At 55.7% G+C, this 26,963-nt stretch overlaps 1 protein-coding gene across 1 annotated transcript; it reads left to right on the top strand.

The window, feature by feature from the left end:
• The first annotated feature begins 8,974 nt into the window (after window positions 1-8,974).
• Window positions 8,975-26,679, top strand: ADAMTS1 (ADAM metallopeptidase with thrombospondin type 1 motif 1). The gene is given in 10 exon segments (XM_038766386.1): window positions 8,975-9,169; window positions 9,171-9,490; window positions 12,000-12,346; window positions 13,382-13,514; window positions 13,675-13,845; window positions 15,016-15,305; window positions 16,241-16,427; window positions 17,773-17,948; window positions 22,887-23,062; window positions 24,892-26,679. Coding segments are annotated over 10 exon segments (2,673 nt in total). The 5' UTR covers window positions 8,975-9,005; the 3' UTR covers window positions 25,601-26,679.
• The last annotated feature ends 284 nt before the right edge of the window (window positions 26,680-26,963 follow it).

Here is a 26,963-nt window from a genome sequence, read left to right as displayed (position 1 = left end):
AGCCCACTGTTGGGTAGGGACTGTCTCTATATGTTGCCAATTTGTACTTCCCAAGCGCTTAGTACAGTGCTCTGCACATAGTAAGCGCTCAATAAATACGATTGATGATGATGATGATCCCGCGAGGTCTCTGTCTAAGAGGGAGAGAGGACCAAAAAATAGGTTATCCCCATTTTCGGAGTGAGGAAGCAGAGACTCACGGAGGTTAAGCGGCGTGGCTCGGTGGAAAGAGCCCGGGCTTTGGAGTCGGTGGTCATGGGTTCAAATCCCAGCTCCTCCAATTGTCAGCTGTGTGACTTTGGGCAAGTCACTTAACTTCTCTGGGCCTCAGTTCCCTCATCTGTAAAATGGGGATTGACTGTGAGCCCCCCGTGGGACAACCTGATTACCTTGTTACCTCCCTTGTTACAAGGTGATCAAGTTGTCCCACGTGGGGCTCACAATCTTAATCCCCATTTTCCAGATGAGGGAACTGAGGCCCAGCGAAGTGAAGTGACTTGCCCAAAGTCACCCAGCTGACAATTGGTGGAGCCGGGATTTGAACCCATGACCTCTGACTCCAAAGCCCAAGCTCTTTCCACTGAGCCACGCTGCTTCTCTTAATTGCAGCGTAATTTGTAATTGTAATTTGCAGTGTATAATTTAAAGGTAGGTAGAAGCAGCGTGGCTCTGTGGAAAGAGCCCGGGCTTGGGAGGCAGAGGTCATGGGTTCAAATCCCAGCTGTGTGACTTTGGGCAAGTCACTTCACTTCTCTGGGCCTCAGTTCCCTCATCTGTAAAATGGGGATGAAGACTGTGAGCCACCCGTGGGACAACCTGATCACCCTGTAACCTCCCCAGCGCTTAGAACAGTGCTTTGTGCATAGTAAGCGCTTAATAAATGTCATCATTATTATTATTATTATTGTTATTATTATTATTATTATTATTCAAGTGCTGTGGGGAAGTCGAGGCTCAGAGAGGTTAGGGGGCTTGAGGAGATTCTCCTACAGGCTGGCGGTGGGACGAGGAAGCTCTGAGGGCCCATGTGGAGAGACACCGATGGTATCTTCTAGACTGTGAGCCCACTGTTGGGTAGGGACCGTCTCTATATGTCGCGAACTTTGCCTTCCCAAGCGCTTAGTACAGTGCTCTGCACACAGTAAGCGCTCAATAAATACGATTGAATGAATCCCGCCTGCGGACTCCGGCTCCCGCTGACCATTCCTCGGGTCAGGGACCGCCGTGGGGCCTGGACCCGAGAAGTAAGTGACCCAGGCCGGGCCGAGGAAGAGGTTCGCGGTGACTTCGCCGTTTCGGACACGGAAGCACGCATGTGCGGCACGTGTGAAGGTGTGTGCGTGCGGCGCGGGCCACGGAATAGCACACGGGCTGAGGTGGGGCGGGTCCGTGCAGATCCCGAGCCCAAACTTCCCGGCTTCCTGGGCTTCCCGGAAATCCACAGGGCCCAGGCCTGGTGGTCTGCGTCCCGAAACAGTCACAAACGTGTGCACACAACCCCCGCACCACACACACATAGGAGCACAATCACACAGGCCCACCCCTTTACCCACATATAATGAGAATGACGGTATTTGTTAAGCACTTACTATGTGCCAAGGTACTAGGGAGGATACAAGGTGATCAAGTTGTCCCACGTGGGGCTCCCCATTTTACAGATGAGGTAATTGAGGCCCAGAGAAGTGAAGTGACTTGCCCAGAGTCACACAGCCGACAAGCGGCAGAGCCGGGATTAGAACCCATAATAATAATAATGGCATTTATTAAGCGCTTACTATGTGCAAAGCACTGTTCTAAGCACTGGGGAGGTTACAAGGTGATGAGGTTGGCCCACAGGGGGCTCACAGTCTTAATCCCCATTTTCCAGATGAGGTAACTGAGGCCCAGAGAAGTGAAGTGACTTGCCCAAAGTCACACAGCCGACAGTTGGCAGAGCCGGGATTAGAACCCATGACCTCTGACTCCCAAGCCCGGGCTCTTTCTACGGAGCCACGCTGCTTTTTTAATGATGGCATTTATCAAGCGCTTACTACGTGCAAAGCACCGTTCTAAGCGCTGGGGAGGTTACAAGGTGATCAGGTGGTCCCACGGGGGGCTCACAGTCTTCATCCCCATTTTCCAGATGAGGGAACTGAGGCCCAGAGAAGTGAAGTGACTTGTCCAAAGTCACCCAGCTGACAAGTGGCAGAGGCAGGATTCAAACCCATGACCTCTGACGCCAAAGCCCATGTTCTTTCCACTGAGCCACGCTGCTGCTTCTGTGTGTACATATATGTACATGACCTGCTCCCAAATACATGTCCAGTCACACCAACCCACCCGCTATACCCATTCCGATACACATGTACACACTCCCAGTCACGCACTTTATGCACACACACATACACACACACACAGACTCCCAGCAGTCACACAGACCCACCCCCTCACACACAGGTGCAGTCTCACAGACACACACCCCCCCACACACACACAGACACAGATACACACATTCAGAGAAGCAGCGTGGCTCAGTGGAAAGAGCCCGGGCTTTGGAGTCAGAGGTCACAGGTTCGAATCCCGGCTCCGCCACTTGTCAGCTGGGTGACTTGGGGCAAGTCACTTCACTTCTCTGGGCCTCAGTTCCCTCATCTGTCAAATGGGGATGAAGACTGGGAGCCCCCGGTGGGACAACCTGATCACCTTGTAACCTCCCCAGCGCTTAGAACAGTGCTTTGCACATAGCAAGCGCTTAATAAATGCCATTATTACTATTATCAACTTGTAACCTCCCCAGCGTTTAGAACAGTGCTTTGCACATAGTAAGCGCTCAATAAATGCCATCATTATGATTATTATTACTCCAACGCACAGTCACACCCACACGCTTTCATACAGTGTCCCAGGCCCACCCCCACCCACCCTCACACCGTCCTCACTCCCCCACCCAGCCCCACAAACCCACTCCCCCACACCCCGACAACACCCAAGCTCACCCCCTCCCAAACACGCACAGTCCCAGGGACCCACACACTTCCCCACCCCTCACTCAGCGTGGCTCACTGGAAAGAGCCAGGGCTTTGGAGTCAGAGGTCGTGGGTTCAAATCCCGGCTCCGCCGCTTGTCAGCTGGGTGACTCGGGGCAAGTCACTTCACTTCTCTGGGCCTCAGTTCCCTCATCTGGAAAATGGGGAGGAAGGCTGTGAGCCCCACGGGGGGACAGCCTGATTACCTTGTATCTACCCCAGTGCTTAGAGCAGTTCTTAGCACATAGTAAGCGCTTAACAAATACCAACATTATAATAATAATAATCAATCAATCGTATTTATTGAGCGCTTACTGTGTGCAGAGCACTGTACTAAGCTCTTGGGAAGTACAAATTGGCAACATATAGAGACAGTCCCTACACAGTCACAGTCTAGAAGAGTGGGCATGCACTCCCCTGCACGCACAGTCACACAGACCGACTCCCCGCCAACACACATTCCCTCCGCCAACACACATTCCCTCCACCCCTGACACACACAGACTCCACACCCCACAAACACAGTTTCATAGATCCACTCCCACACACATGTACGCTCAGTTTCACAGGCCCATCTCCACACAACGCCACACTCCCACACAGAGTCACATGCAGTCGTCGCTCATTCAGGCATACACTCCCCCCCCCCCCCCAACAGACACACACACACACAAAAAAAAAAACACACAAAAACACACTCTGACACACACTCTCCCTGCCCGGCTGAGCGGGTCAGAAGAGCCCATGTTGAAACGTGCTCTCTCCTCCCGGAGAACCGAGTGGATTAGCTGTTCTTCAAGACAGCTGGTCACCCCATTTATTCACTCAATTGCATTTATTGAGCGCTGTGGGCAGAGCACTGTACTGAGCGCTTGGGAGAGTATAATATATCAGTAAACAGACCTCGGCCCACGAGATTCCAGTCTAGATTCAGTCAATGGTATTTACTGAGTGCTTACTGTGTGCAGAGCACTGGACTAAGCGCTTGGGAGGGTATGATATAATAATAAACAGACACATTCCCTGCCCACAACGAGCCTTTTAGACTGTGAGCCCACTGTTGGGTAGGGACTATCTCTACATGTTGCCAACTTGGACTTCCCAAGTGCTTAGTACAGTGCTCTGCACACAGTAAGCGCTCAATAAATACGATTGATGATGATGATGATGATAGAGGGGCAGGAAATGTGTCTGTTTATTAATATATCATACCCTCCCACCCACTGCTCTAGCCGTTCGTGGCTCCCTGGAAAGAGCCCGGGCTTGGGAGTCAGAGGTCTTGGGTTCTAATCCCTGTTCCGCCGCTTGCCAGCTGTGTGACTTTGGGCAAGTCACTTAACTTCTCTGAGCCTCAGTTCCCTCACCTGTAAAATGGGGATGAAGACTGTGAGCCCCACGTGGGACAACATGATCACCTTGTATCTCCCCCCCAGTGCTTAAAACAGTGCTTCACACATAGTAAGCGCTTAACAAATGCTATTATTATTATTATTATTGTCATTATAACCGTTAGAAAGGAATCGATTTCCAGAAGTGCAGGTTCATAGTAAGCGCTTAACAAATGCTATTATTATTATTATTATTATTGTCATTATAACTGTTAGAAAGGAATCGATTTCCAGAAGTGCAGGTTCATGGAGGGGTTCGCCTCCTGCCACCAGGCCTAGGCATCTACTTGTCTGCTATGTGACCTTGGGCAAGTCACTTAACTTCTCTGCACCTCAGTTACCTGTAAAATGGGGTGAGCCCCACGTGGGACAAGGGACTGTGTCCATCCTGATTTTGTTTGTATCCACCGTAGTGCTTAGTACAGTGCCTGGCACATAGTAAGTGCTTAACAAACACGATCATTATTATTATCTCCCCTGGCACTTAAAATGGGCACATGGACACAGTACCATCGAGTGGCATCAGGTGGGGGAGATAAATTGATAGAGGGGGAGGGGGAGAGATTATGTAAGTGTGGGGTCCATTCTGAGACCTCCCCAGCCCACCCGCCCAACCAAATGGGCACAGCACTGAAATCGGACCAGGCAGGGGAGTTGCTTAATAATAATAATAATTATTATTATTATGGTATTTGTTGAGCGCTTACTATGTGCCAAGCACGGTTCTAAACTCTGGCATAGACACTAGGTGATCGAGTCGGACCCAATCCCTGTCCCCCGTGGGGCTGGCAGTCTCCCTCCCCATTTTACAGGCGTGGTCACTGAGGCGGGGAGAAGTGAAGTGACTGGTCCAAGGTCACACAGCAGATGAGTGGTGGAGCCGGGATTAGAAGCCAGGCTTCCAGAAGGGCAGGCCGCAGGTGGGACCCCTCTCCCCTCCACCCTGTAAGGGTCATTGTGGGGGTGTTGGGGGGGGGGCTATTGCAGTGCCAGAGTTTGGGGGCTGGGGGTAACTGCAGTGGGGGGGGTCTCAGGACGGGATGGATGGGGGTTGGGGAGGGTCCCCCCCCCCCCCCCAGTAGCCGGGGAAACCCTCCCTTCCCCACAGCACCTGTATATATGTATATATGTTTGTACACATTTATTACTCTATTTATTTTACTTGTACATATCTATTCTATTTATTTTATTTTGTTAGTATGTTTGGTTTTGTTCTCTGTCTCCCCCTTTTAGCCTGTGAGCCCACTGTTGGGTAGGGACTGTCTCTATATGTTGCCAACTTGTACTTCCCAAGCGCTTAGTACGGTGCTCTGCAAACAGTAAGCGCTCAATAAATACGATTGATTGATTGATTGATTGATTGGTCCGGTCATCATGATCATCAATCGTATTTATTGAGCGCTTACTATGTGCAGCGCACTGTACTAAGCGCTTGGGAAGTACAAATTGGCAACATATACAGTCCCTCCCCAACAGTGGGCTCACAGTCTAAAATTCATTCCTTCATTCAGCCGTATTTACTGAGCGCTTACTGTGCGCAGAGCACTGTACTAAGCGCTTGGGAAGTACAAATGGGCAGCAGATAGAGACGGTCCCCCCCCCCCCAACGACGGGCTCCCGGCCTAGAAGGGGGGGGGGACCGACGACAGAACTAAACGGAGAAAGAGCAGGCGTATGTACTGAGCGCTTACTGTGTGCAGAGCCCTGGACTGAGCGCTTGGAAGGGAATAATGGGGAAGGGGAATCCAGGGATAGGGTGGGCTGGGTGGGGGGCGCTTCTGGGACCCCCTAAACCTTGGGGGGAACTCTCCCTCAGGATGGAAAAGTAGCTGGGGCAGGGGGGAGGAGGCTGTGGGTGTCCGGTTGCACTGCCCTTCCGGACGCGGCCATTTCCTTTTGGCCTGGGCAGGGCCGGGAGAAGGAAGGGGGAGAGGGGTTCCCCGGATCTCTTCCTCCTCTTCCTCCTCTTCCTCCTCCTCTTCCTCCTCCTCCTCCTCCTCTTCCTCCTCCTCCTCCTCCTCCAGGGGAGCTCCATTGGAGTGGGGGGGACAAGGAAGGAGGAGGGAGCCAGAGGGAGGAGGCGGACATGGGTGGGATTAGGGGGGAGGGCTTGGAGAGGGCCTGAGGGGGCTTCTCTTTGACCAGGGGCATCCGCGGTGGGTGGGCACGGCTTGGGGGGACAGAGGTGGCCCCCCGGAGAGGCAGAATTGGGGAGGGGGGCGACCCGGAGTCTGTTGGACCCCCCTCTAGCAGTTAACCTGCCCCCCATCTCAGCCACTTTCAAGTGCCCGTTTTAACTGCCAGGGGAGATTAGTGTTATTGTTAATTATAATAATAATGGTATTTGTTGAGCGCTTGCTATGTGCCATTTGGTCATTCTGTCGTGTTTGTTGAGCGCCCACTGTGTGCAGAGCCCTGGCCTAAGCGCTGGGGTGGCTACAAACAAATCAGCCCCTTAAGGGGGAGGGTGGGGGGAGAGGAGCCCCCCGGGCCGGGCTGGGCTGGGCCGCCTTTCATTCATTCATTCAGTCGTATTCATTGAGCGCTTACTGTGTGCAGAGCCCTGGGTGGGGGGAGAGAAGCCCCCCGGGCTGGGCCGCCTTTCATTCATTCATTCATTAAATCGTATTTATTGAGCGCTTAGTGTGTGCAGAGCCCTGGCCTAAGCGCTGGGGTGGCTACAAACAAATCACCCCCTTGGGGGGTGGGGTGGGGGGAGATCATTTATTCAAGCGTATTTACTGAGCGCTTACTGTGTGCAGAGCCCTAGCCTAAGCGCTGGGGTGGCTACAAACAAATCACCCCCTTGGGGGGTGGGGTGGGGGGAGATCATTCATTCAAGCGTATTTATTGAGCGCTTACTGTGTGCAGAGCCCTGGCCTAAGCGCTGGGGTGGCTACAAACAAATCACCCCCTTGGGGGATGGGGTGGGGGGAGATCATTAAATCATATTTATTGAGCGCTTACTGTGTGCAGAGCACTGGCCTAAGCGCTGGGGTGGCTTCAAACAAATCACCCCCTCGGGGGGTGGGGTGGGGGGAGATCATTCATTCAAGCGTATTTATTGAGCGCTTACTGTGTGCAGAGCCCTGGCCTAAGCGCTGGGGTGGCTACAAACAAATCACCCCCTCAGGGGGTGGGGTGGGGGGAGATCATTCATTCAAGCGTATTTACTGAGCGCTTACTGTGTGCAGAGCACTGGCCTAAGCGCTGGGGTGGCTACAAACAAATCACCCCCTCGGGGGGTGGGGTGGGGGGAGATCATTCATTCAATCGTATTTATTGAGCGCTTCCTGTGTGCAGAGCACTGGACTAAGCGCTGGGGTGGCTACAAACAAATCACCCCCTTGGAGAGGGGGGAGATCATTCATTCAAGCGTATTTATTGAGCGCTTACTGTGTGCAGAGCCCTGGCCTAAGCGCTGGGGTGGCTACAAACAAATCACCCCCTGGGGGCGGGGGGGAGAGAAGCCCCCCGGGCCGGGCCGGGCCGCCTTTCATTCATTCATCCAATCGTATTTACTGAGCGCTTCCCCTGTGCAGGGCACTGTACTAAGCGCTTGAGAAGCCCAAGTGGGCAACACCTAGAGTCGGTCCCTACCCGCCAGCGGGCTCACAGTCTAGGAAGGGGGGGACGGACGACAAAAACCGAACATATTCACGAGAGAAAAGGCAGTAGGATAAACGGGGCCAAAGAGGGCGGAGGCAGGGGGAAGGGGGGCGGGGGAGCCGGGGGCGGCTCCTGGCCGGGGTCCCGGCGGGTGGGAGGGGGCCGCCCGCCCGCCCGCCCCGTTACGCACGAAGCGAGGGGGTCCGGGGGGGCTCCTCCCCCATCCCCATAAAAGCTCCGCCCGGCCGGCCCCGCTCTCACTGTGCCAGCCGCTGCCAAGGCCGGGGCCCGAGCCCACATCCTCCTCCGCCCGCTCCGGCCCCTGCGCCCCATGGAAGGCGGCCGGGCACCGCGCTGAGCGCCCCAGGGCGCACGGCCCCGCGCCCTCCCGACGCCCCCTGGCCTGCCCCGGGCGGGCCCGGACAGGCCCCCCGCCCCCGGCCGGGCCTCGGCCCCGGGAGCCCCCGGCCCCCCCGCTCCCGGCCCCCCGGGCGGAGGGCGGCTCCCGTGCCCCTCGCCCCGTGCCCGGCCCGGAGCAGCCGGCCCCCCCCGGGCCCGCGCCATGCGCCCCGGCCGGCTCCTGCTGGCCGCCTGCCTCTTCGCCCTGCTGGGGCCCGGGGATGCCAAGGACCGGCCCCCGGTGATGCCCCCCTTGGATGCCCAGGACCGGCCCCCGGTGGTGCCCGCCGGGGACGCCCAGGCCCGGCCCCCGGTGGTGCCCGCCGGGGATGCCCAGGACCGGCCCCCGGTGGTGCCCGCCGGGGATGCCCAGGATCGGCCCCCGGTGGTGCCCCCCGGGGATGCCCAGGACCGGCCCCCGGTGGTGCCCGCCGGGGATGCCCAGGACCGGCCCCCGGTGATGCCCCCCGGGGATGCCCAGGGCCGGCCCCCGGTGATGCCCCCCGTGGATGCCCAGGGCCGGCCCCCGGTGATGCCCCCCGGGGATGCCCAGGACCGACCCCCGGTGGTGCCCGCCGGGGCTGCCCAGGCCCGGCCCCCGGTGATGCCCGCCGGGGCTGCCCAGGACCAGGCCCTGGTGGTGCCCGAAATCCTGCCCGGTCCGGAGGGGCCCGGGGGTCCCCGGCGGGTGCGGCTGGACGCCTTCGGGCAGCGGGTGGAGCTGAGCCTGCGGCCGGACCGCAGCTTCCTGGCGCCGGGCCTGGCCCTGGGGCACCGCGCCCCCCGCCGCCTCCTCCCGCCTGGCCGGCTGCTTCTATTCGGGCACGGTGGAGGGCGTCGAGGACTCGGCCGTGGCGCTCAGTATGTGCGGGGGCCTGCGGGGCGCCTTCTCCCTGCGCGGGGACCAATTCACCATCCAGCCCGCCCGCCCGGGACATCCTCGGGGCCCGGACTCTGTGCTACACGTGCTGCGGCGACGCCGGCCCGGAGCCCCCAAGTGCGGGGTGACGGAGCCCTGGAGGGCACAGGACTGGCACCGCAACCGGACCCGTCCCCTGGACCCCTCTCCGGCCTCCGAGCCCCACCCGGGTAATGATGATGATGCCGTTTGCTAAGCCCTTACTCTGTGCCAAGCGTTCAGCAAATTCCTTCCTTCAGTAGTACGGATTGAGCGCCGACGGGGTGCAGAGCACTGGACTAAGCGCTCGGGAAAGTACCGATGGGCGACAGAGACGGTCCCTACCCAACGACGGGCTCGCAGTCTAGAAATAAATACGACTGAAGGGATGCCAAGCCCTGTTCTAAACGCTGAGAGAGAGAGAGAGGCGGCGGTCGGGGGTCTGCCCCGCTTGGGAGGGGGCCGGGAAGCGCGACCCCTCCCCTCTGGACAGGACTGGTGTTGCCAACTTGGACTTCCCAAGCGTTTAGTACAGTGCTCTGCACACAGTAAGCGCTCAATAAATACGATTGATGATGACTGGCTCCCCGAGGATCCAGTGGAGGGGAGTTTGGTGGAATTTTCCCGGGAATTTGGGGCGGGGGGGTCACGACCCCTCCCCTCCGGACAGGACTGGGTCTCCAAGGATCCGGTGGAGGGGAGGTTGGTGGAATTTTCCCGGGAATTTGAGGGAGGGGGGAGGTCAGGGTCGGAAACACGACCCTTCCCCTCCGGATAGGCCTCGATCTCCAAGGATCCGGTGGAGGGGAAGTTGGTGGAATTTTCCCGGAAATTTGAGGGGAGGGTCAGGGTCACAAACTCGACCCCCACCCCCTAGACAGGACTGCATCTCCAAGGATCCAGTGGAGGGGAGCCTGGAGGAATTTTCCCGGGAATTTGAGGGGGGGTCAGGGTCAGAAACACGACCCCCCTACCCCCTGGACAGGACTGGATCTCCAAGGATCCAATGGGGGGGAGCCTGGAGGAGTTTTCCCGGGAATTTGGGGGGGGGTCAGGGTCAGAAACACGACCCCCCCCCCCCCCCCGGACAGGACTGGATCTCCAAGGATCCAATGGAGGGGAGCTTGGAGGAATTTTCCCCGGAATTTGAGGGGGGGTCAGGGTCGGAAACACCCTTCCCCTCCGGTTAGGCCTGGATCTCCAGGGATCCGGTGGAGGGGAAGTTGGTGGAATTTTCCCGGGAATTTGAGGAGGGGGTGGTCAGGGTCAGAAACAAGACCCTTCCCCTCCGGATAGGCCTGGATCTCCAAGGATCCAGTGGAGGGGAGCCTGGTGGAATTTTCCGGGAATTTGAGCCAGGGAGACCGCCAATCTGGAGACCCCCTCCACCCCTTCTCCGTGAGCCCACGCACGCACACACTCAAACACACACACACACACACACACACACACACACACACACACACACAAAACCCCCCGCCCCCCTCCCCCCACCTATAAATCCAAGCCAAACTTTCCCTGCTTTCCTGGCTTTGCTTTGTTTTCCGAGGCCCGACCTCCTCCTCCTTCCTTGTCCCGCCTCTCCGGAACGCCCGAGGACCCCTCCCCCCCCCCCCCCCCAAAAAAAATATTCCGGGGTGTGGGCGCCATTGCGGGGCTTGGGGGGACCCCTTCCCTTGAGGCCTGTGGGATCGCCCCCTCCTCACCCCTGGTCCAGGCCAGAATTGAGGGGTCAGCGGGGGCCGGTTGGTTTTTCAAGGTCAAACAAGGGCATCGGGGGGCGGTGGGAGGGGGCTTCGGGCAGCCGGACCCCCTCCCTCTCCCCACGGGGGGCTTGAATGGAAGACCTTCACCCCCCCACACCCCTTTCCCAGTTTCCCAATCTAAGAATAATAATAATAATAATGGCATTTATTAAGAGCTTTACTGTGGGCAAAGCACTGTTCTAAGCACTGGGGAGGTTACATAGTGCCTTGCACATAGTAAGTGCTTAAATGCCATTATTATTATTATTAAGGTGATCAGGTGGTCCCACGGGGGCTCACAGTCTTCATCCCCATTTTACAGATGAGGGAACTGAGGCCCAGAAAAGTGAAGTGACTCGCCCAGAGTCACCCAGCTGACAATTGGCGGAGCCACGATTTGAACCCATGACCTCTGACTCCCAAGCCCGGGCTCTTTCCACTGAGCCTTTTAGACTGTGACCCCACTGTCGGGTAGGGACTGTCTCTATATGTTGCCAACTTGTACTTCCCAAGTGCTTAGTGCATCATAAGCTTAGTAACCATAAGCTTAGTGCTTATGGTTGTACATATTTATTACTCTATTTATTTATTTTACTTGTACATTTCTATCCTATTTATTTTATTTTGTTGGTATGTTTGGTTCTGTTCTCTGTCTCCCCCTTTTAGACTGTGAGCCCACTGTTGGGTAGGGACTGTCTCAATGTGTTGCCAATTTGTACTTCCCAAGCGCTTAGTACAGTGCTCTGCACATAGTAAGCGCTCAATAAATATGATTGATTGATTAGTACAGTGCTCTGCACACAGTAAGCGCTCAATAAATACGATTGATTGAGCCACGCTGCTCCTCTAATCTAGCATTGCGGTGGGGGGGGGGGGGGGGTCAGTCTTCCCCCGTCCGAGGGGAAGGGGCGACTCCCCCTTTTTGGCTCACTCACAGAGACCCTCCCTCCCCCAGGGGCCGGACACGTCCGGAGAAAGCGCTTCGTGTCCAGCCACCGCTACGTGGAGACGCTGCTGGTGGCCGACCAGTCCCTGGCGGACTTCCACGGCGAGGGGCTGCAGCACTACCTGCTGACCCTTTTCTCGGTGGCCGCGCGCCTCTACAAGCACCCCAGCATCCGCAACTCCATCAGCCTGGTGGCCGTCAAGATCCTGGTGGTCCACGACGCCCAGCAGGGGCCGGAGGTCACCTCCAACGCGGCCATGACCCTGAAGAATTTCTGCAGCTGGCAGGCCCAGCACAACCAGCCCAACGACCGCCACCCGGAGCACTACGACACCGCCATCCTCTTCACCAGACAGGTGACCCCCAGCCCACCCCTGACCCCCGGCTGACCGACCCCGGGAGAGAGGTGCGGGGGTCTTAGCCGCCGTGACGTTGGGTTCGGTCGCCTCGAGGTGCCGGTCGGAGGTGGGGGGGTTAGGGGACACGATCTCCCTCACCCCCACGGCTACCAACCGGGGCGGCACCAGTCCCGTCGCCCCCGTAGCTGGAGCCCGAGGGCACACCCCCAAAAATAGGAAGAGCATTGCCCCCGCAGCTAGGAACCGGGGAATCTCAGCCCCCATCACCCCCGAAGCTAAAAACAGAAGAAACAACCCACATCATCCCCAAAGCTAAGAACAGAGGGTTACCAGCCCCCCAAAAATAATAATGATGACATTTATTAAGCGCTTACTATGTGCAAAGCACTGTTCTAAGCGCTGGGGAGGTTACAAGGTGATCGGGTTGTCCCACGGGGGGCTCACGGTCTTCATCCCCATTTGACAGATGAGGTCACTGAGGCACAGAGAAGTGAAGTGACTTAATAATAACAATTACGGCATTTGTTAAGCGCTTACTCACTGTTCTAAGCACTGGCACTGTTCTAAGCAACTTGCCCAAAGTCACACAGCTGACAAGTGGCGGAGCCGGGTTTTGAACCCAGGACCTCAGACTCCAAAGCCCGGGCTTTTTCCACTGAGCCACGCTGCTTCTCAAAAGCTAGAAACGGGGGTGTGGGGGGTACAGCCCCCATCACCCCCACAACTAGGACTGTGAGCCCGCTGTTGGGTGGGGACCATCTCTATATGTTGCCACCTTGTACTTCCCAAGCGCTTAGTCCAGTGCTCTGCACACAGTAAGCGCTCAGCAAATATGTTTGAATGAACTAGGAACCGGAGACCATGCCCATATCACCCCAAAAGCTAGGAACAGAGGGGTCCGGTCCCGTCAACCCCTGGAACTGGCAGGGGAGCCATGCTTGGGCACCGTCCCCTCAGGGCGGGTGAGAGGGGAGAATCGGGCCCGCCCGCCGTCCCCCGTCCGTGACCCGGGCCGCTCCCCCTCGCACCCAGGACCTGTGCGGGGCCCAGACCTGCGACACCCTGGGCATGGCGGACGTGGGCACGGTGTGCGACCCCAGCCGCAGCTGCTCCGTCATCGAGGACGACGGCCTGCAGGCCGCCTTCACCACCGCCCACGAGCTAGGTCAGTGGTTGGCGCCCCGGGCGCGGATGGGGGGGACGGGGCGGGGGACCCGGGAGGCCAATGCCCCCCGGTGCCCCGGCCTCCCGCGCCCAGAAAGGGGAGGGCCAGCCCCGGGCAACTCTGGCCAGCAGCCAGACCGGCGTGTTGGGGCGTGTCGCAGGTCACGTGTTGAACATGCCACACGACGAGGCCAAGCAGTGCGCCGGCATGAACGGCGGCTCCAGTCGCGGCTCCCACATGATGGCGGCGATGCTGTCCAGCCTGGACCGCGGGCAGCCCTGGTCGCCCTGCAGCGCTTACACCGTCACTTCCTTCCTGGACAACGGCCACGGTCAGTCCCTGGGCCCCTTTCGCCTCCCGGGAGACCCTCCCCTCGCCCCGGATTGGGGTGGGATCCGGAATCTAGAAAGGAGCCTGTCAGTCGGACTCGGTGGGCGCTTACCGCGTGCAGGGCACTGTGGTGAGCGCTTGGGAGAGGACGGTAGAACAATAGACGGGCATATTCCCCGCCCACGACGAACTTACGGTCTGAGAAACAGCACGGCTCAGTGGAAAGAGCGGGGGCTTTGGAGTCAGAAGTCGTGGGTTCAAATTCCGGCTCCACCAACTGTCAGCTGTGTGACTTTGGGGAAGTCACTTCTCTGGGCCTCAGTTACTTCATCTGTAACATGGGGATTAAAAACTGTGAGTCCCCTGTGGGGACAACCTGATCATCTTGTAACCTCCACAGCGCTTAGAATAGTGCTTTGCACATAGTAAGCGCTCAACAAATACCTTCTAGACTGTGAGCCCACTGTTGGGTAGGGACCGTCTCTATACGTTGCCAACTTGGACTTCCCAAGCGCTTAGTCCAGTGCTCTGCACACAGTAAGCGCTCAATAAATACGATTGATTGATTGACTGATTGTGAGCCCACTGTTGGGTAGGGACCATGTCTAGATGTTGTCAACTTGTCCTTTCCAAGCGCTTAGTCCAGTGCTTTGCACACAGTAAGCGCTCAATAAATACGATTGATTGATTGACTGATTGATTGCAAGCCCACTGTTGGGTAGGGACCATCTCTAGATGTTGCCAACTTGTCCTTCCCAAGCGCTTAGTCCAGTGCTCTGCACACAGTAAGCGCTCAATAAATACGATTGATTGATTGATTGATCGCGAGCCCACTGTTGCACAGGGACCGTCTCTAGATGTTGCCAACTTGTCCTTCCCAAGCGCTTAGTCCAGTGCTCTGCACACAGTAAGCGCTCAATAAATACGATTGATTGATTGATTGATCGCGAGCCCACTGTTGCACAGGGACCGTCTCTAGATGTTGCCAACTTGTCCTTCCCAAGCGCTTAGTCCAGTGCTCTGCACACAGTAAGCGCTCAATAAATACGATTGAATGAATGAATGAATATGTTGCCAACTTGTCCATCCCAAGCGCTTAGTCCAGTGCTCTGCACACAGTAAGCGCTCAGTAAATACGATGGATTGATTGATTGCCGTTCTCTGGCCGCAGGGGAGTGTTTGCTGGACAAACCCCAGAAGCCTCTACGCCTGCCGTCCGACCTCCCGGGCACGCTGTACGATGCCCACCGCCAGTGCCAGTTCACGTTCGGCGAGGAGTCCCTGCACTGCCCCGACGAAGGCAGCACGTGTGCCACGCTGTGGTGTACGGGCACCGCGGGCGGCGGCCTGCTCGTCTGCCAGACCAAGCACTTCCCCTGGGCCGACGGCACGGGCTGCGGCCCCGGAAAATGGTGCCTCAACAGCAAGTGCGTGGACAAGCCCGACGGCGAGAAGCGCAGCGTGAGTGGGCCGTGCCCCCCTCGCCCTCCCGCGGTGTGGCCCGGGGTCCCCGTGGCCCGGCCGTGGGGGTGAAGCCACCGGTCATTGGATCGTGTTTATTGAGCGCCCACGGACCGTACTGACCGCTTGGTACGGTACCGTTAGTACAGACAGGCAGCGTGGCCCAGTGGAAAGAGCGCGGGCTTGGGACCCAGAGGGCGTGAGTTCTAATCCCGGCTCCGCCACTTGTCAGCTGTGTGACTTTGGCCAACTCGCTTCACTTCTCTGGGCCTCATCTGGAAAATGGGGGTGAAGACTGTGAGCCCCCCGTGGGACAACCTGATGGCCTTGTGTAATAATAGCCTTTATTTATTAAGCGCTTACTGTGTGCAAAGCGCTGTTCTAAGCTCTAGGGAGGTTACAAGGTGATCAGGTTGTCCCACGGGGGGCTCACAGTCTTCCTCCCCATTTGACAGATGAGGGAACTGAGGCCCAGAGAAGTGAAGTGACTTGCCCAGAGTCACGCAGCTGACAATTGGCGGAGCTGGGATTGGAACCCGTGACCTCTGACTCCAAAGCCCGGGCTCTTCCCACTGAGCCACGCTGCTTCTCTAATATCTAGTATCTCCCACCCAGCGCTTAGAACAGTGCTTCGCACATAGTAAGCGCTTAACAAATGCCATCATTATTATTATTATTATTACTGTCCCCCAAAAGCTTCCGGCGGGACGCCAGCCTCTCTCCGACCGGGCCCGAGAGCTTGCGAGGGGCAGGAAAGACCCCTATAACTGGGCTCTGCACAGGACACCCCCCTCCCCCCCCGAAACCCCCATTCTGGCTTCTCCCCGACGGCCCCCCTTTTTGGACACCCCCCTCGCCGCCCCCCGGGATCGGTCGCCACCCCCGGGAGGCCTGGGCCTCAGGGGCTGACCAAGCGGACTCTCCCACCCTGGCAGGCACCGGTGCACGGCGGCTGGGGGGCCTGGGGCCCCTGGGGAGAGTGTTCCAGGACCTGCGGCGGGGGCGTCCAGTACACCTTCCGGGAGTGCGACCGCCCCGTCCCCCGCAACGGCGGAAAGTACTGCGAGGGACGGTGGGTTCAGTATCGCTCCTGCAACATCCAGGACTGCCCGGATCACGGGGGTGAGTTGGGGGGGTCTTCCCGTCCCCCCGAGGGGAGGGGGGAGGAGCCCTCATCCCTCACAGACCCCAGCCCGGGGGAAACTGAGGATCCCGGAGAGGCGGCCGGCCCAGACCGGAGCCCCGCCGTCGTATTATCCTGCCCCAAGCGCTTAGCATAGGAAGCAGAGTGGCTCAATGGAAAGAGCCCGGGCTTTGGAGTCAGAGGTCACGGGTTCAAATCCCAGCTGCGTGACTTTGGTCAAGTCACTTAACTTCTCTGGGCCTCAGTCACCTCATCTGTAAAATGGGGATTAAGACTGTGAGCCCCCTGTGGGACAACCTGATCTCCTTGTAACCTCCCCGGCGCTTAGAACAGTGCTTTGCACATAGTAAGCGCTTAATAAACGCCATTATTATTATTACTATTCTCTAGGCCTCAGTTCCCTCATCTGTAAAATGGGGATTGAGACTGTGAGCCCCCCGTGGGACAACCTGATCACCTTGTAACCTCCCCAGCGCTTAGAACAGTGCTTTGCACATAGTAAGCGCTTAATAAATACCATTATTATTATTATTATTCTCTTGGCCTCAGTTCCCTCATCTGTAAAATGGGGCTTAAGACTGTGAGTCTCACATGGGACAACCTGATTGCCTTGTATCTATCCCAGCGCTTAGAACAGTGCTCGGCACATAGTAAGCGCTTAATAAATACCATCATCATCATCATTATTATTATTATTATTCTCTGGGCCTCAGCTCTCTCATCTCATTAGAACAGTGCTTTGCACATAGTAAGTGCTTAATAAATGCCATTATTGTTATTATTATTATTCTCTGGGCCTCAGTTCCCTCATCTGTAAAATGGTTGATTAAGACTGTGAGTCTCACATGGTACAACCTGATTACCTTGTATCTACCCCAGCACTTAGAACAGTGCTCAGCACATAGTAAGCGCTTAACAAATACCATCATCATCATCATTATTATTATTATTCTCTGGGCCTCAGTTCTCTCATCTCATTAGAACCAAGCGCTTAGTACAGTGCTCTGCACATAGTAAGCGCTCAATAAATACGATTGATGATGATGATAGTAAGCATTTAATAAATGCCATTATTATTATTATTCTCTGGACCTCAGTTCCCTCATCTGGAAAATGGGGATGAAGACTGTGAGCCCCCCGTGGGACAACCTGATCACCTTGTAACCTCCCCAGCGCTCAGAACGGTGCTTGGCACGTAGTAAGCGCTTAACAAATGCCATCATCATCATTATTATTATTATTATTCTGGTGCTCCGCGCCCGGTAGGTGCTCAATAAGTACAGCTGAATGAACGATTGAACCGATTCCCGTTTCCGTCGGCAGGGAGGACGTTCCGGGAAGAGCAGTGTGAAGCCCACAACGACCTGTCCAAGTCCCCCTTCGGGGGCGGGCCCGCGGTCGAGTGGACCCCCAAGTTCGCCGGCGTGTCCCCCAAGGACCGATGCAAATTGGTGTGTCGAGCCAAGGGCACTGGATACTTCTTTGTCCTGCAGCCCAAGGTGAGTGACGGCCCGGCGTGATGGTACTTAATCAATCAATCAATCAATCACATTTATTGAACGCTTACTGTGTGCAGAGCACTGTACTAAGCGCTTGGGAAGTACAAGTTGGCAACATATAGAGGCAGTCCTCCGTGCAGAGCGCTCTACTAAGAAGCAGCGCTCTGCAGCCCAGAAGCAGCGTGGCTCAGTGGAAAGAACCCGGGCTTTGGAGTCAGAGGTCATGGGTTCAAATCCCGCCTCCGCTACTTGTCAGCTGGGTGACTTTGAGCAAGCCACTTCGCTTCTCTGGGCCTCAGTGACCTCATCTGGAAAATGGGGATGAAGACTGGGAGCCCCCCGTGGGACAACCTGATCGCCTTGTAACCTCCCCAGCGCTTAGAACAGTGCTTTGCACATAGTAAGCGCTTAGCAAATACCAGGATTATTTGAGAAGCAGCGTGGCTCAGTGGAAAGAACACGGGCTTTGGAGTCAGAGGTCATGGGTTCAAATCCCAACTCCGCCGACTGTCGGCTGTGTGACTTTGAGCAAGTCACCAAACTTCTCTGTTCCTCAGTTCCCTCATCTGTAAAATGGGGGTGAAGACTGTGAGCCCCACGTGGGACAACCTGATCGACTTGTATCCCCCCCAGCGCTTAGAACAGTGCTGTGCACATAGTGATTAACAAATACCAACATGATTTGAGAAGCACCGTGGCTCAGTGGAAAGAACACGGGCTTTGGAGCCAGATGTCGTGGGTTCAAATCCCAACTCCGCTGTCAGCTGTGTGACTTTGGGCAAGTCACTTCACTTCTCTGGGCCTTAGTTCCCTCATCTGTAAAATGGGGATTAAGACTGTGAGCCCCCCGGGATACAACCTGAAGGCCTCGTAACCTCCCCGGTGTTTAGAACAGTGCTTTGCCCATAGTAAATGCTTAATAAATGCCATTATTATTATTGTAGGGACTGTCTCTATATGTTGCCAACTTGTACTTCCCAAGCGCTTAGTACAGTGCTCTGCACACAGTAAGCGCTCAATAAATACGATTGATGATGATGATTAAACACTTGGGAGAGGATGATGCAACAGAATCATCATTCCCTGCCCACGGTGAGCTTCACGACGGACCTGGCTGTGTCGTGTCGGGGACGAATTGGAAACAAGCCCCTAACCTCCCCGAGGGCAGGGATCGTGGTTGCTAGTTGTGTGGTACTCTCCCAAGCGCTCAGTACAGCGCTCTGCCAACCGGAAGTGCTCAATAAATACCGTCGAGTGGGTGGGAACCGGACGGAGGGGGAAGAGGTTGGGGTGGCCGCCGTCTAGAAACGCCACGGGGATCGGACGAGGGTTTCCGAGACTCGCAGTCCCTAGAGTATTCCGAGAATTGGCGATCTCTGGGGCGCTGCCCAGAATTCCTTGAATTCCCCGGGGCAGGAATGCGCCCTTCTGGTCTCGGGAGGATGAGTTTCCAACCTGGAGCGGGCCTTCCGAGCGGGCCACGCTCCTTTCCCCCTGAAAAACTGGGGGGCAGGCTGAACTTTGACCTTCCCTGCCCCATCCTGGCCCCCAGGAGGGTCCCAGGCGTCCACCCCATCCTCATTTGGCCGTATAGACTGTGAGCCCACTGTTGGGTAGGGACTGTCTCTATATGTTGCCAATTTGTACTTCCCAAGCGCTTAGTACAGTGCTCTGCACATAGTAAGCACTCAATAAATACGATTGATGATGATGATGGTCTGCCCTCCTTGGCACCCCCTGCCCCTTGCCCTCTTCCCCCTGGGAGTGGGGAGGGTGGCGGCAAGCTTCACCCCGACGCCCGTGTCCAACAAGCGAGAAGCAGCGTGGCTCAGTGGGAAGAGCGCGTGCTTGGGAGTCAGAAGTCATGGGTTCAAATCCCGGCTCAGCCGCCTGTCAGCTGTGTGACTCTGGGCAAGTCACTTCACTTCTCTGGGCCTCAGTTCCCTCATCTGGAAAATGGGGGTTAAGACTGTGAGGCCCCATGCGGGACAGGGACTGTGTCCAACCTGATTAGCTTGCATCTACCCCAGTGCTTAGGACGGTGCTTGGCACATAGTAAGCGCTTAGCAAGCAGCGTGGCTCAGTGGTAAGAGCCCGGGCTTGGGCGTCAGAGGTCATGGGTTCTAATCCCGACTCTGCCACATGTCTGCTGTGTGTCTTTGGGTAAGTCACTTCACTTCTCTGTGCCTCAGTTCCCTCCTCTGTACAATGGGGATGAAGACTGTGAGCCCCACGGGGGACAACCTGATCACCTTGTATCCCCCCAGCGCTTAGAACATTCATTCATTCAGTCGTATTTATTGAGCGCTTACTGTGTGCAGAGCACTGGACTAAGCACTAAGCACTGTACTAAGCTATGTGCCAACAGTGTTTGGCACATAGTAAGCGCTTAACAAATGCCGTCATTATTATTATCCATTATTATGATGTGGGAAAGAGACTGTGTCCAACCTGGTGAGCTTGTATCTGCTCCAATGCATAGAACAGTGCTTGGCACATAGTAAGCGCTTAGCAAGTACTTGTATCTTTATTATCATTATTATGATGTGGGAAAGGGACTGTGTCCAATCTGATTAGCTTGTATCTACCCCAGTGCTTAGACCAGTGCTTGGCACATAGTAAGCGCTTAGCAAGTACTAGTATCACTATTATCATTATTATGATGTGATACGGATGGTGTCCAACCTGATAAGCTTGTATCTATCCCAGTGCTTAGACCAGTGCTTGGCACATAGTAAGCGCTTAGCAAGTGCTAGTATCACTATTATCATTATTATGATGTGAGACGGACGGTGTCCAACCTGATGAGCTTGTATCTACCCCAGTGCTTAGAACAGTGCTTGGCACATAGTAAGCGCTTAGCAAGTACTAATATCATTATTATCATTATTATGATGTGAGATGGACGGTGTGCAACCTGATTAGCTTGTATCTACCCCAGTGCTTAGACCAGTGCTTGGCACATAGTAAGCGCTTAGCAAGTACTAGTATAACTATTATCATTATTATGATGTGATACGGATGGTGTCCAACCTGATTAGCTTGTATCTACCCCAGTGCTTAGACCAGTGCTTGGCACATAGTAAGCTCTTAGCAAGTACTAGTATTACTATTACCATTATTATGATGTGAGACGGACGGTGTCCAACCTGATGAGCTTGTATCTACCCCAGTGCTTGGCACATAGTAAGCGCTTAGCAAGTACTAGTATTACTATTATCATTATTATGATGTGATATAGATGGTGTCCAACCTGATTAGCTTGTATCTACCCCACTGCTTAGACCAGTGCTTGGCACATAGTAAGCGCTTAACAAGCACTTGTATCTTTATTATCGTTATTATGATGTGGGAAAGGGACTGTGTCCAACCTGATTAGCTTGTATCTACCCCAGTGCTTAGACCAGTGCTTGGCACATAGTAAGCGCTTAGCAAGTACTAGTATCACTATTATCATTATTATGATGTGAGACGGACTGTGTCCAACCTGATTAGCTTGTATCTACCCCAGTGCTTGGCACATAGTAAGCGCTTAGCAAGTACTAGTATTACTGTTATCGTTATTATGATGTGAGACGGACGGTGTCCAACCTGATGAGCTTGTATCTACCCCAGTGCTTAGAACAGTGCTTGGCACATAGTTGCAGCAGCATGGCACAGTGGGAAGAGCCCGGTCCTGGGAATCAGAAGGTCGTGGGTTCTTATCCCAGCTCTACCACTTGCCTGCTGTGTGACCTTGGGCAAGCCCTCAACTTCTCTGGGCCTTACTTTCCTCCTCTGTAAAATGGGGATTGAGACTGTGAGCCCCATGTGGGACAGGGACTGTGTCCAACCCGATTTGTTGGTCCCCACCCTAGCGCTTAGTACAGTGCCCAGCACAGAGTAAGCGCTTACCAAATACTGTAATTATTATTAGTAGTAGTAGTAAGCAATTAGCAAGTACTAGCAGCTTGGCTCAGTGGACAGAGAACGAGCTTGGGAGTCAATCAATCAATCAATCGTATTTACTGAGCACTTACTGTGTGCAGAGCACTGTACTAAGCGCTTGGAAAGTACAAGTTGGCAACATAAGCACTGGGGTAGTCAGAGGTCATGGGTTCTAATCCCGGCTCTGCCACATGTCTGCTGTGTGACCTTCTAGACTGTGAGCCCACTGTCTTCTAGACTGTGAGCCCACTGTCGGGTAGGGACCGTCTCTATACGTTGCCGACTTGGACTTCCCAAGCGCTTAGTCCAGTGCTCTGCACGCAGTAAGCGCTCGATAAATACGATTGAATGAATGAGTGACCTTGGGCAAGTCACTTAACTGCTCTGAGCCTCAGTTCCCTCATCTGTAAAATGGGGATGAAGACTGTGAGCCCCATGGGGCACTTAGAACAGTGCTTCGCCCATAGTAAGCACTTAACAAATGCCATCATCATTATTATTATTATTATCATCATCATCATCATCATCATCATTATTATTATCATTATTATGATGTGGGAAAGGGACTGTGCGTCCACCCTGATTAGCTGGTATCTACTTCTGTGCTTAAATAAAGAATAAAAATAAATAATGGCTGTGCAGTGCTCGGCACATAGTAAGCGCTTACTGAGCCCCTTCCTTCCTCTCCCCCTCGTCCCCCTCTCCATCCCCCCATCTCACCTCCTTCCCTTCCCCACAGCACCTGTATATATGTATATATTTTTGTACATATTTATTACTTTATTTTACTTGTACATATCTATTCTATTTATTTTATTTTGTTAGTATGTTTGGTCTTGTTCTCTGTCTCCCCCTTCTAGACTGTGAGCCCGCTGTTGGGTAGGGACCGTCTCTATGTGTTGCCGACTTGGACTTCCCAAGCGCTCAGTCCAGTGCTCTGCACAAAGTAAGCGCTCAGTAAATACGATCGATTGATTACCAATTCTGTGGTGATTATCATGTGATGATTAGGTGGTGGACGGAACTCCCTGCAGCCCTGACTCCACTTCGGTCTGCGTGAGGGGCCAGTGTATCAAAGCCGGCTGCGACCGCGTCATCGGTTCCAGCAAGAAGTTCGACAAATGCGGCATCTGCGGCGGCAGTGGGGCCACCTGCAAGAAAGTGTCCGGGTCGCTGACCAACGCCAAGTGAGTGGGGGGGACGCCCCCGTCCTCGCCCCGTCCCCCCCCAACTCCCCCCAAGTGGGGTCGGGCCGGACAAAGCGATCCAAACCGCGGCGTCTATTGAGGTCTTTCTTCCACACACTGGGGTGGGCACGAGATTTGATCGTATTTATTGAGGGCTCACTGCGTGCAGAGCACTGTACTAGACACTCGGAAGAGGACAACATATATATATGTATATATGTTTGTACATATTTATTACTCTATTTTATTTGTACATATCTATTCTATTTATTTTATTTTGTTAGTATGTTTGGTTTTGTTCTCTGTCTCCCCCTTTTAGACTGTGAGCCCACTGTTGGGTCGGGACTGTCTCTAGATGTTGCCAATTTGTACTTCCCAAGCGCTTAGTACAGTGCTCTGCACATAGTAAGCGCTCAATAAATACGATTGATGATGATGATGACAACGGTACAATGACATTCCCTGCCCACAACGAGCTGACAGTCTAGAGGGAGCGAGATCAGCCGGTCCCCTTCCCCCACCGGCCTTGCAGTCGGACGAGTGAGGCGGTCAGTCGTGCTTATTCGCATAGTAAGCGCTTAATAAATGCCGTCGTTATTATCTATTCATTCTTTCACTCATTCATTCAGTCGTATTTATTGAGCGGTCACTGGGGAAGCAGCGTGACTCAGTGGAAAGAGCCCGGGCTTTGGAGTCAGAGGTCAGGGGTTCAAATCCCGGCTCCGCCGATTGTCACCTGTGTGACTTGGGGCAAGTCGCTTCAAATCTCAGTTCCCTCATCTGGAAAATGAGGATTAAAAAAATAATAATAATAATAATAATAATGGTATTTGTTAAGCGCTTACTATGTGCAAAGCACTGTTCTAAGCGCTGGGAGGGGATACAAGGCGATGAGGTTGTCCCATGTCGGGCTCACAGTCTCAATCCCCATTTTAGAGATGACGTAACTGAGGCTCAGAGAAGTTAAGCGACTTGCCCAAGCCAAGGGATGAGGTTGTCCCATGCCGGGCTCACAGTCTCAATCCCCATTTTACAGATGACGTAACTGAGGCTCAGAGAAGTTAAGTGACTTGCCCAAGGTCACACAGCAGACATGTGGCGGAGCCGGGATTTGAACCCATGACCTCTGACTCCAAAGCCCGGGCTCTTTCCACTGAGCCACGCTGCTTCCCTAAGACTGATTAAGACTGTGAGCCCCCCGGGGGACAACCTCATCACCTTGTAACCTCCCCGGCGCTTAGAACAGAGCTTGGCACATAGTAAGCGCTTACTAAATGCCATCGTTATTATTATTTTACTTAATACATCCATCGTTATTTATTTTACTTGTACATATCTATTCTATTTATTTTACCTTGTTAGTATGTTTGGTTTTGTTCTCCGTCTCCCCCTTTTAGACTGTGAGCCCACTGTTGGGTCGGGACCGTCTCTATACGTTGCCAACTTGTACTTCCCAAGCGCTTAGTCCAGTGCTCTGCACACAGTAAGCGCTCAATAAATACGACTGATGATGATGATGATCGTTATTATTATCACTGTGTGCGGAGCACTGGACCAAGCGCTCGGGAAGTCCAAGTCGGCCGCAGATAGAGACGGTCCCACGGTCTAGAAGGGGGAGACAGATTTTTTGAGCGCTCAATCAATCGTATTTATTGAGCGCTTACTGTGTGCAGAGCACTGTACTGAGCGCTTGGGGAAGTCCAAGTCTGCAACATAGAGAGACGGTCCCCGTCTGACAGCGGGCTCACGGTCTAGGGCGCTCGCCGCGAGCCGAGCGGCGCGCTGAGCCCTCGGGGGAGTATAATCCGGTGTCCTGTCACCCGCTACAGGCCCGGCTACCAGGATGTGGTGACCATCCCGGCGGGGGCCACCAACATCGAGGTGAAGCAGAGGAACCCCCACGGCTCCCGCACCCACGGCAGCTTCCTGGCCCTGAAGGCGGCCGACGGCTCCTACGTCCTCAACGGCGACTACACGCTGTCCACCCTGGAGCGGGACCTGACCTACCGGGGGAGCGTCCTCCTCTACAGCGGCTCCTCGGCCGCCCTGGAGCGCCTGCGCAGCTTCAGCCCCCTCAAGGAGCCCCTCACGGTCCAGGTGCTGACCGTGGGCGACGGCCCGCGGCCCAAAATCAAGTTCAGCTACTTCATCCAGCGTAAGAAGAAGGAGCCCTTCAACGCCATCCCCACGCTGTCCGAGTGGGTCATCGGGGAGTGGGGGGAATGCTCGGCCACCTGCGGGCCGGGCACCCGGCGCCGGCCCGTGGCCTGCCGCGACCTCCGGGGCCGCCCCTCCTCGGACTGCCCGGCCGAGCTGCGGCCCGCGGCCGTCCGGCCCTGCGCCGCCGCCGCCGCCCCCTGCCCGCGCTGGCACCTCGGGGACTGGTCGCCCTGCTCCGCGTCCTGCGGGCGAGGGGTCCGCAAGCGGGCGGCGCGCTGCCTCGCCCCCGAGGGCGCCGAGCTGGCGCGGGAGAGCTGCGACCCGGCCCGCAGGCCCGGGCCCCTCCTCGACCTCTGCTCGGCCCCGGACTGCGGCTAGGGCGCGGCCGGGCCGCCGACGTCCGCTCCCCCAGGGGCCGTCGGCCCCGTGCCCACCGGGCCCGGCGGGGGACGGGAAGGGGCCGGGGGCCCGGCGGGGCTCACCTACCTCACGGACGCACGCGGGGAGGGTAACCACGGCGACCGCAGCATCCGCTGGACCCGTAGCCGTCGGGCCCGCCCTAGCGACACCGGTACCCTCTCCGGCCGTGATCACCGCGACACCTGCCTCCTCCTTGGGCACCCCGGTGGCACTGTACCCTCGCCGACCATGGCGTCTGCCACACACCCGGCAACCCCGGCGAGCTCGCCAACTGTGGGCCCCGCGGAAGCCGGGATGACCGTAGAAGGAAGCCGAGGTGCCCGCTGTACCCCTGGCAGCTGGAATCACCTCGACGCCTCCCCGGCGAACGGGATGCCCACCGGGCCCGCAGCCGCCACGGAGGTCCACGCGTCCACGCTGACCGCCGTCCTCGGGGGGCACCCACCGCAACAGCCGAGGACGGCGGCACCCCGCAACTTCCACCGTGCCCCGAATGTGCCCTCCGGGGACCCCCTGGCTCTGCCTCTGAAATTCGGGGTCTCTCCAGCGGAAGGGGGAGCGAATCCTTCAACGGACCGTGGTCCCTGGGGCCGTGTCGGGGTGAAGCGGGCATCTTCACCAGGCCCCCTCTCCCTCCCTCGGGCAGCGGGCACCGTGCCACCCTCGGGGCGAGGGTGAGGGGGACTCTCTCAGCAGCGGCGGTCCCGGCTGGGGGCCAGCAGATCAACTGCCAGCCGGGCGACGGCCGGCCCCCCTCGGCCCGGGGCGGGGGCCGAGGCCGTCCACACTCGTGGAGTCCAACGCGTACCTCTAGGTCGGGGGCCGTACTTTATAAGTATTCAGCGACCACCCTTTTCCTTCCACGAAGGATCGTATTTGTCATAAGGAATGCATATAATGAACGTATTTATTTTTATACTTCTCGTCTAACGCGATCTTCTAAGTTATCACTTTTTTTTTCAAGGGGCGTATACTGAGAATAGAGTATTTATACTGGCTATGTTACTAGAGGTAATAAAAGGACACTATGGACTTGGGAATGTCACTCATTCATTCGCTGTCGTATTTATTGGGCGCTTACTGTGTACAGAGCACTGTTCTAAGCGCTTGGGAGAGTCCACTAGAAAAATAAAAAAAAACCACAGTCCCGTTCTGCGTGACTCTTCCGTCGGAGGGGAAGGCCCTTTCCAAGAAGATGATAATACTAATTGTATTTGTTAAGCGTTTACTGTGTACCAGCCACTGTACTAAGTGCCGGGGTAGATACGAGATCATTCATTCATTCAATCGTATTTACTGAGCGCTTACTGTGTGCAGAGCA

This window comes from Tachyglossus aculeatus, chromosome 24, assembly GCF_015852505.1.
Source record: "Tachyglossus aculeatus isolate mTacAcu1 chromosome 24, mTacAcu1.pri, whole genome shotgun sequence".
Taxonomy (NCBI): Eukaryota; Metazoa; Chordata; class Mammalia; order Monotremata; family Tachyglossidae; genus Tachyglossus; species Tachyglossus aculeatus.
The sequence above is the reverse complement of the archived record's forward strand: the minus strand, read 5'-3'. Positions and strand labels throughout refer to the sequence as shown.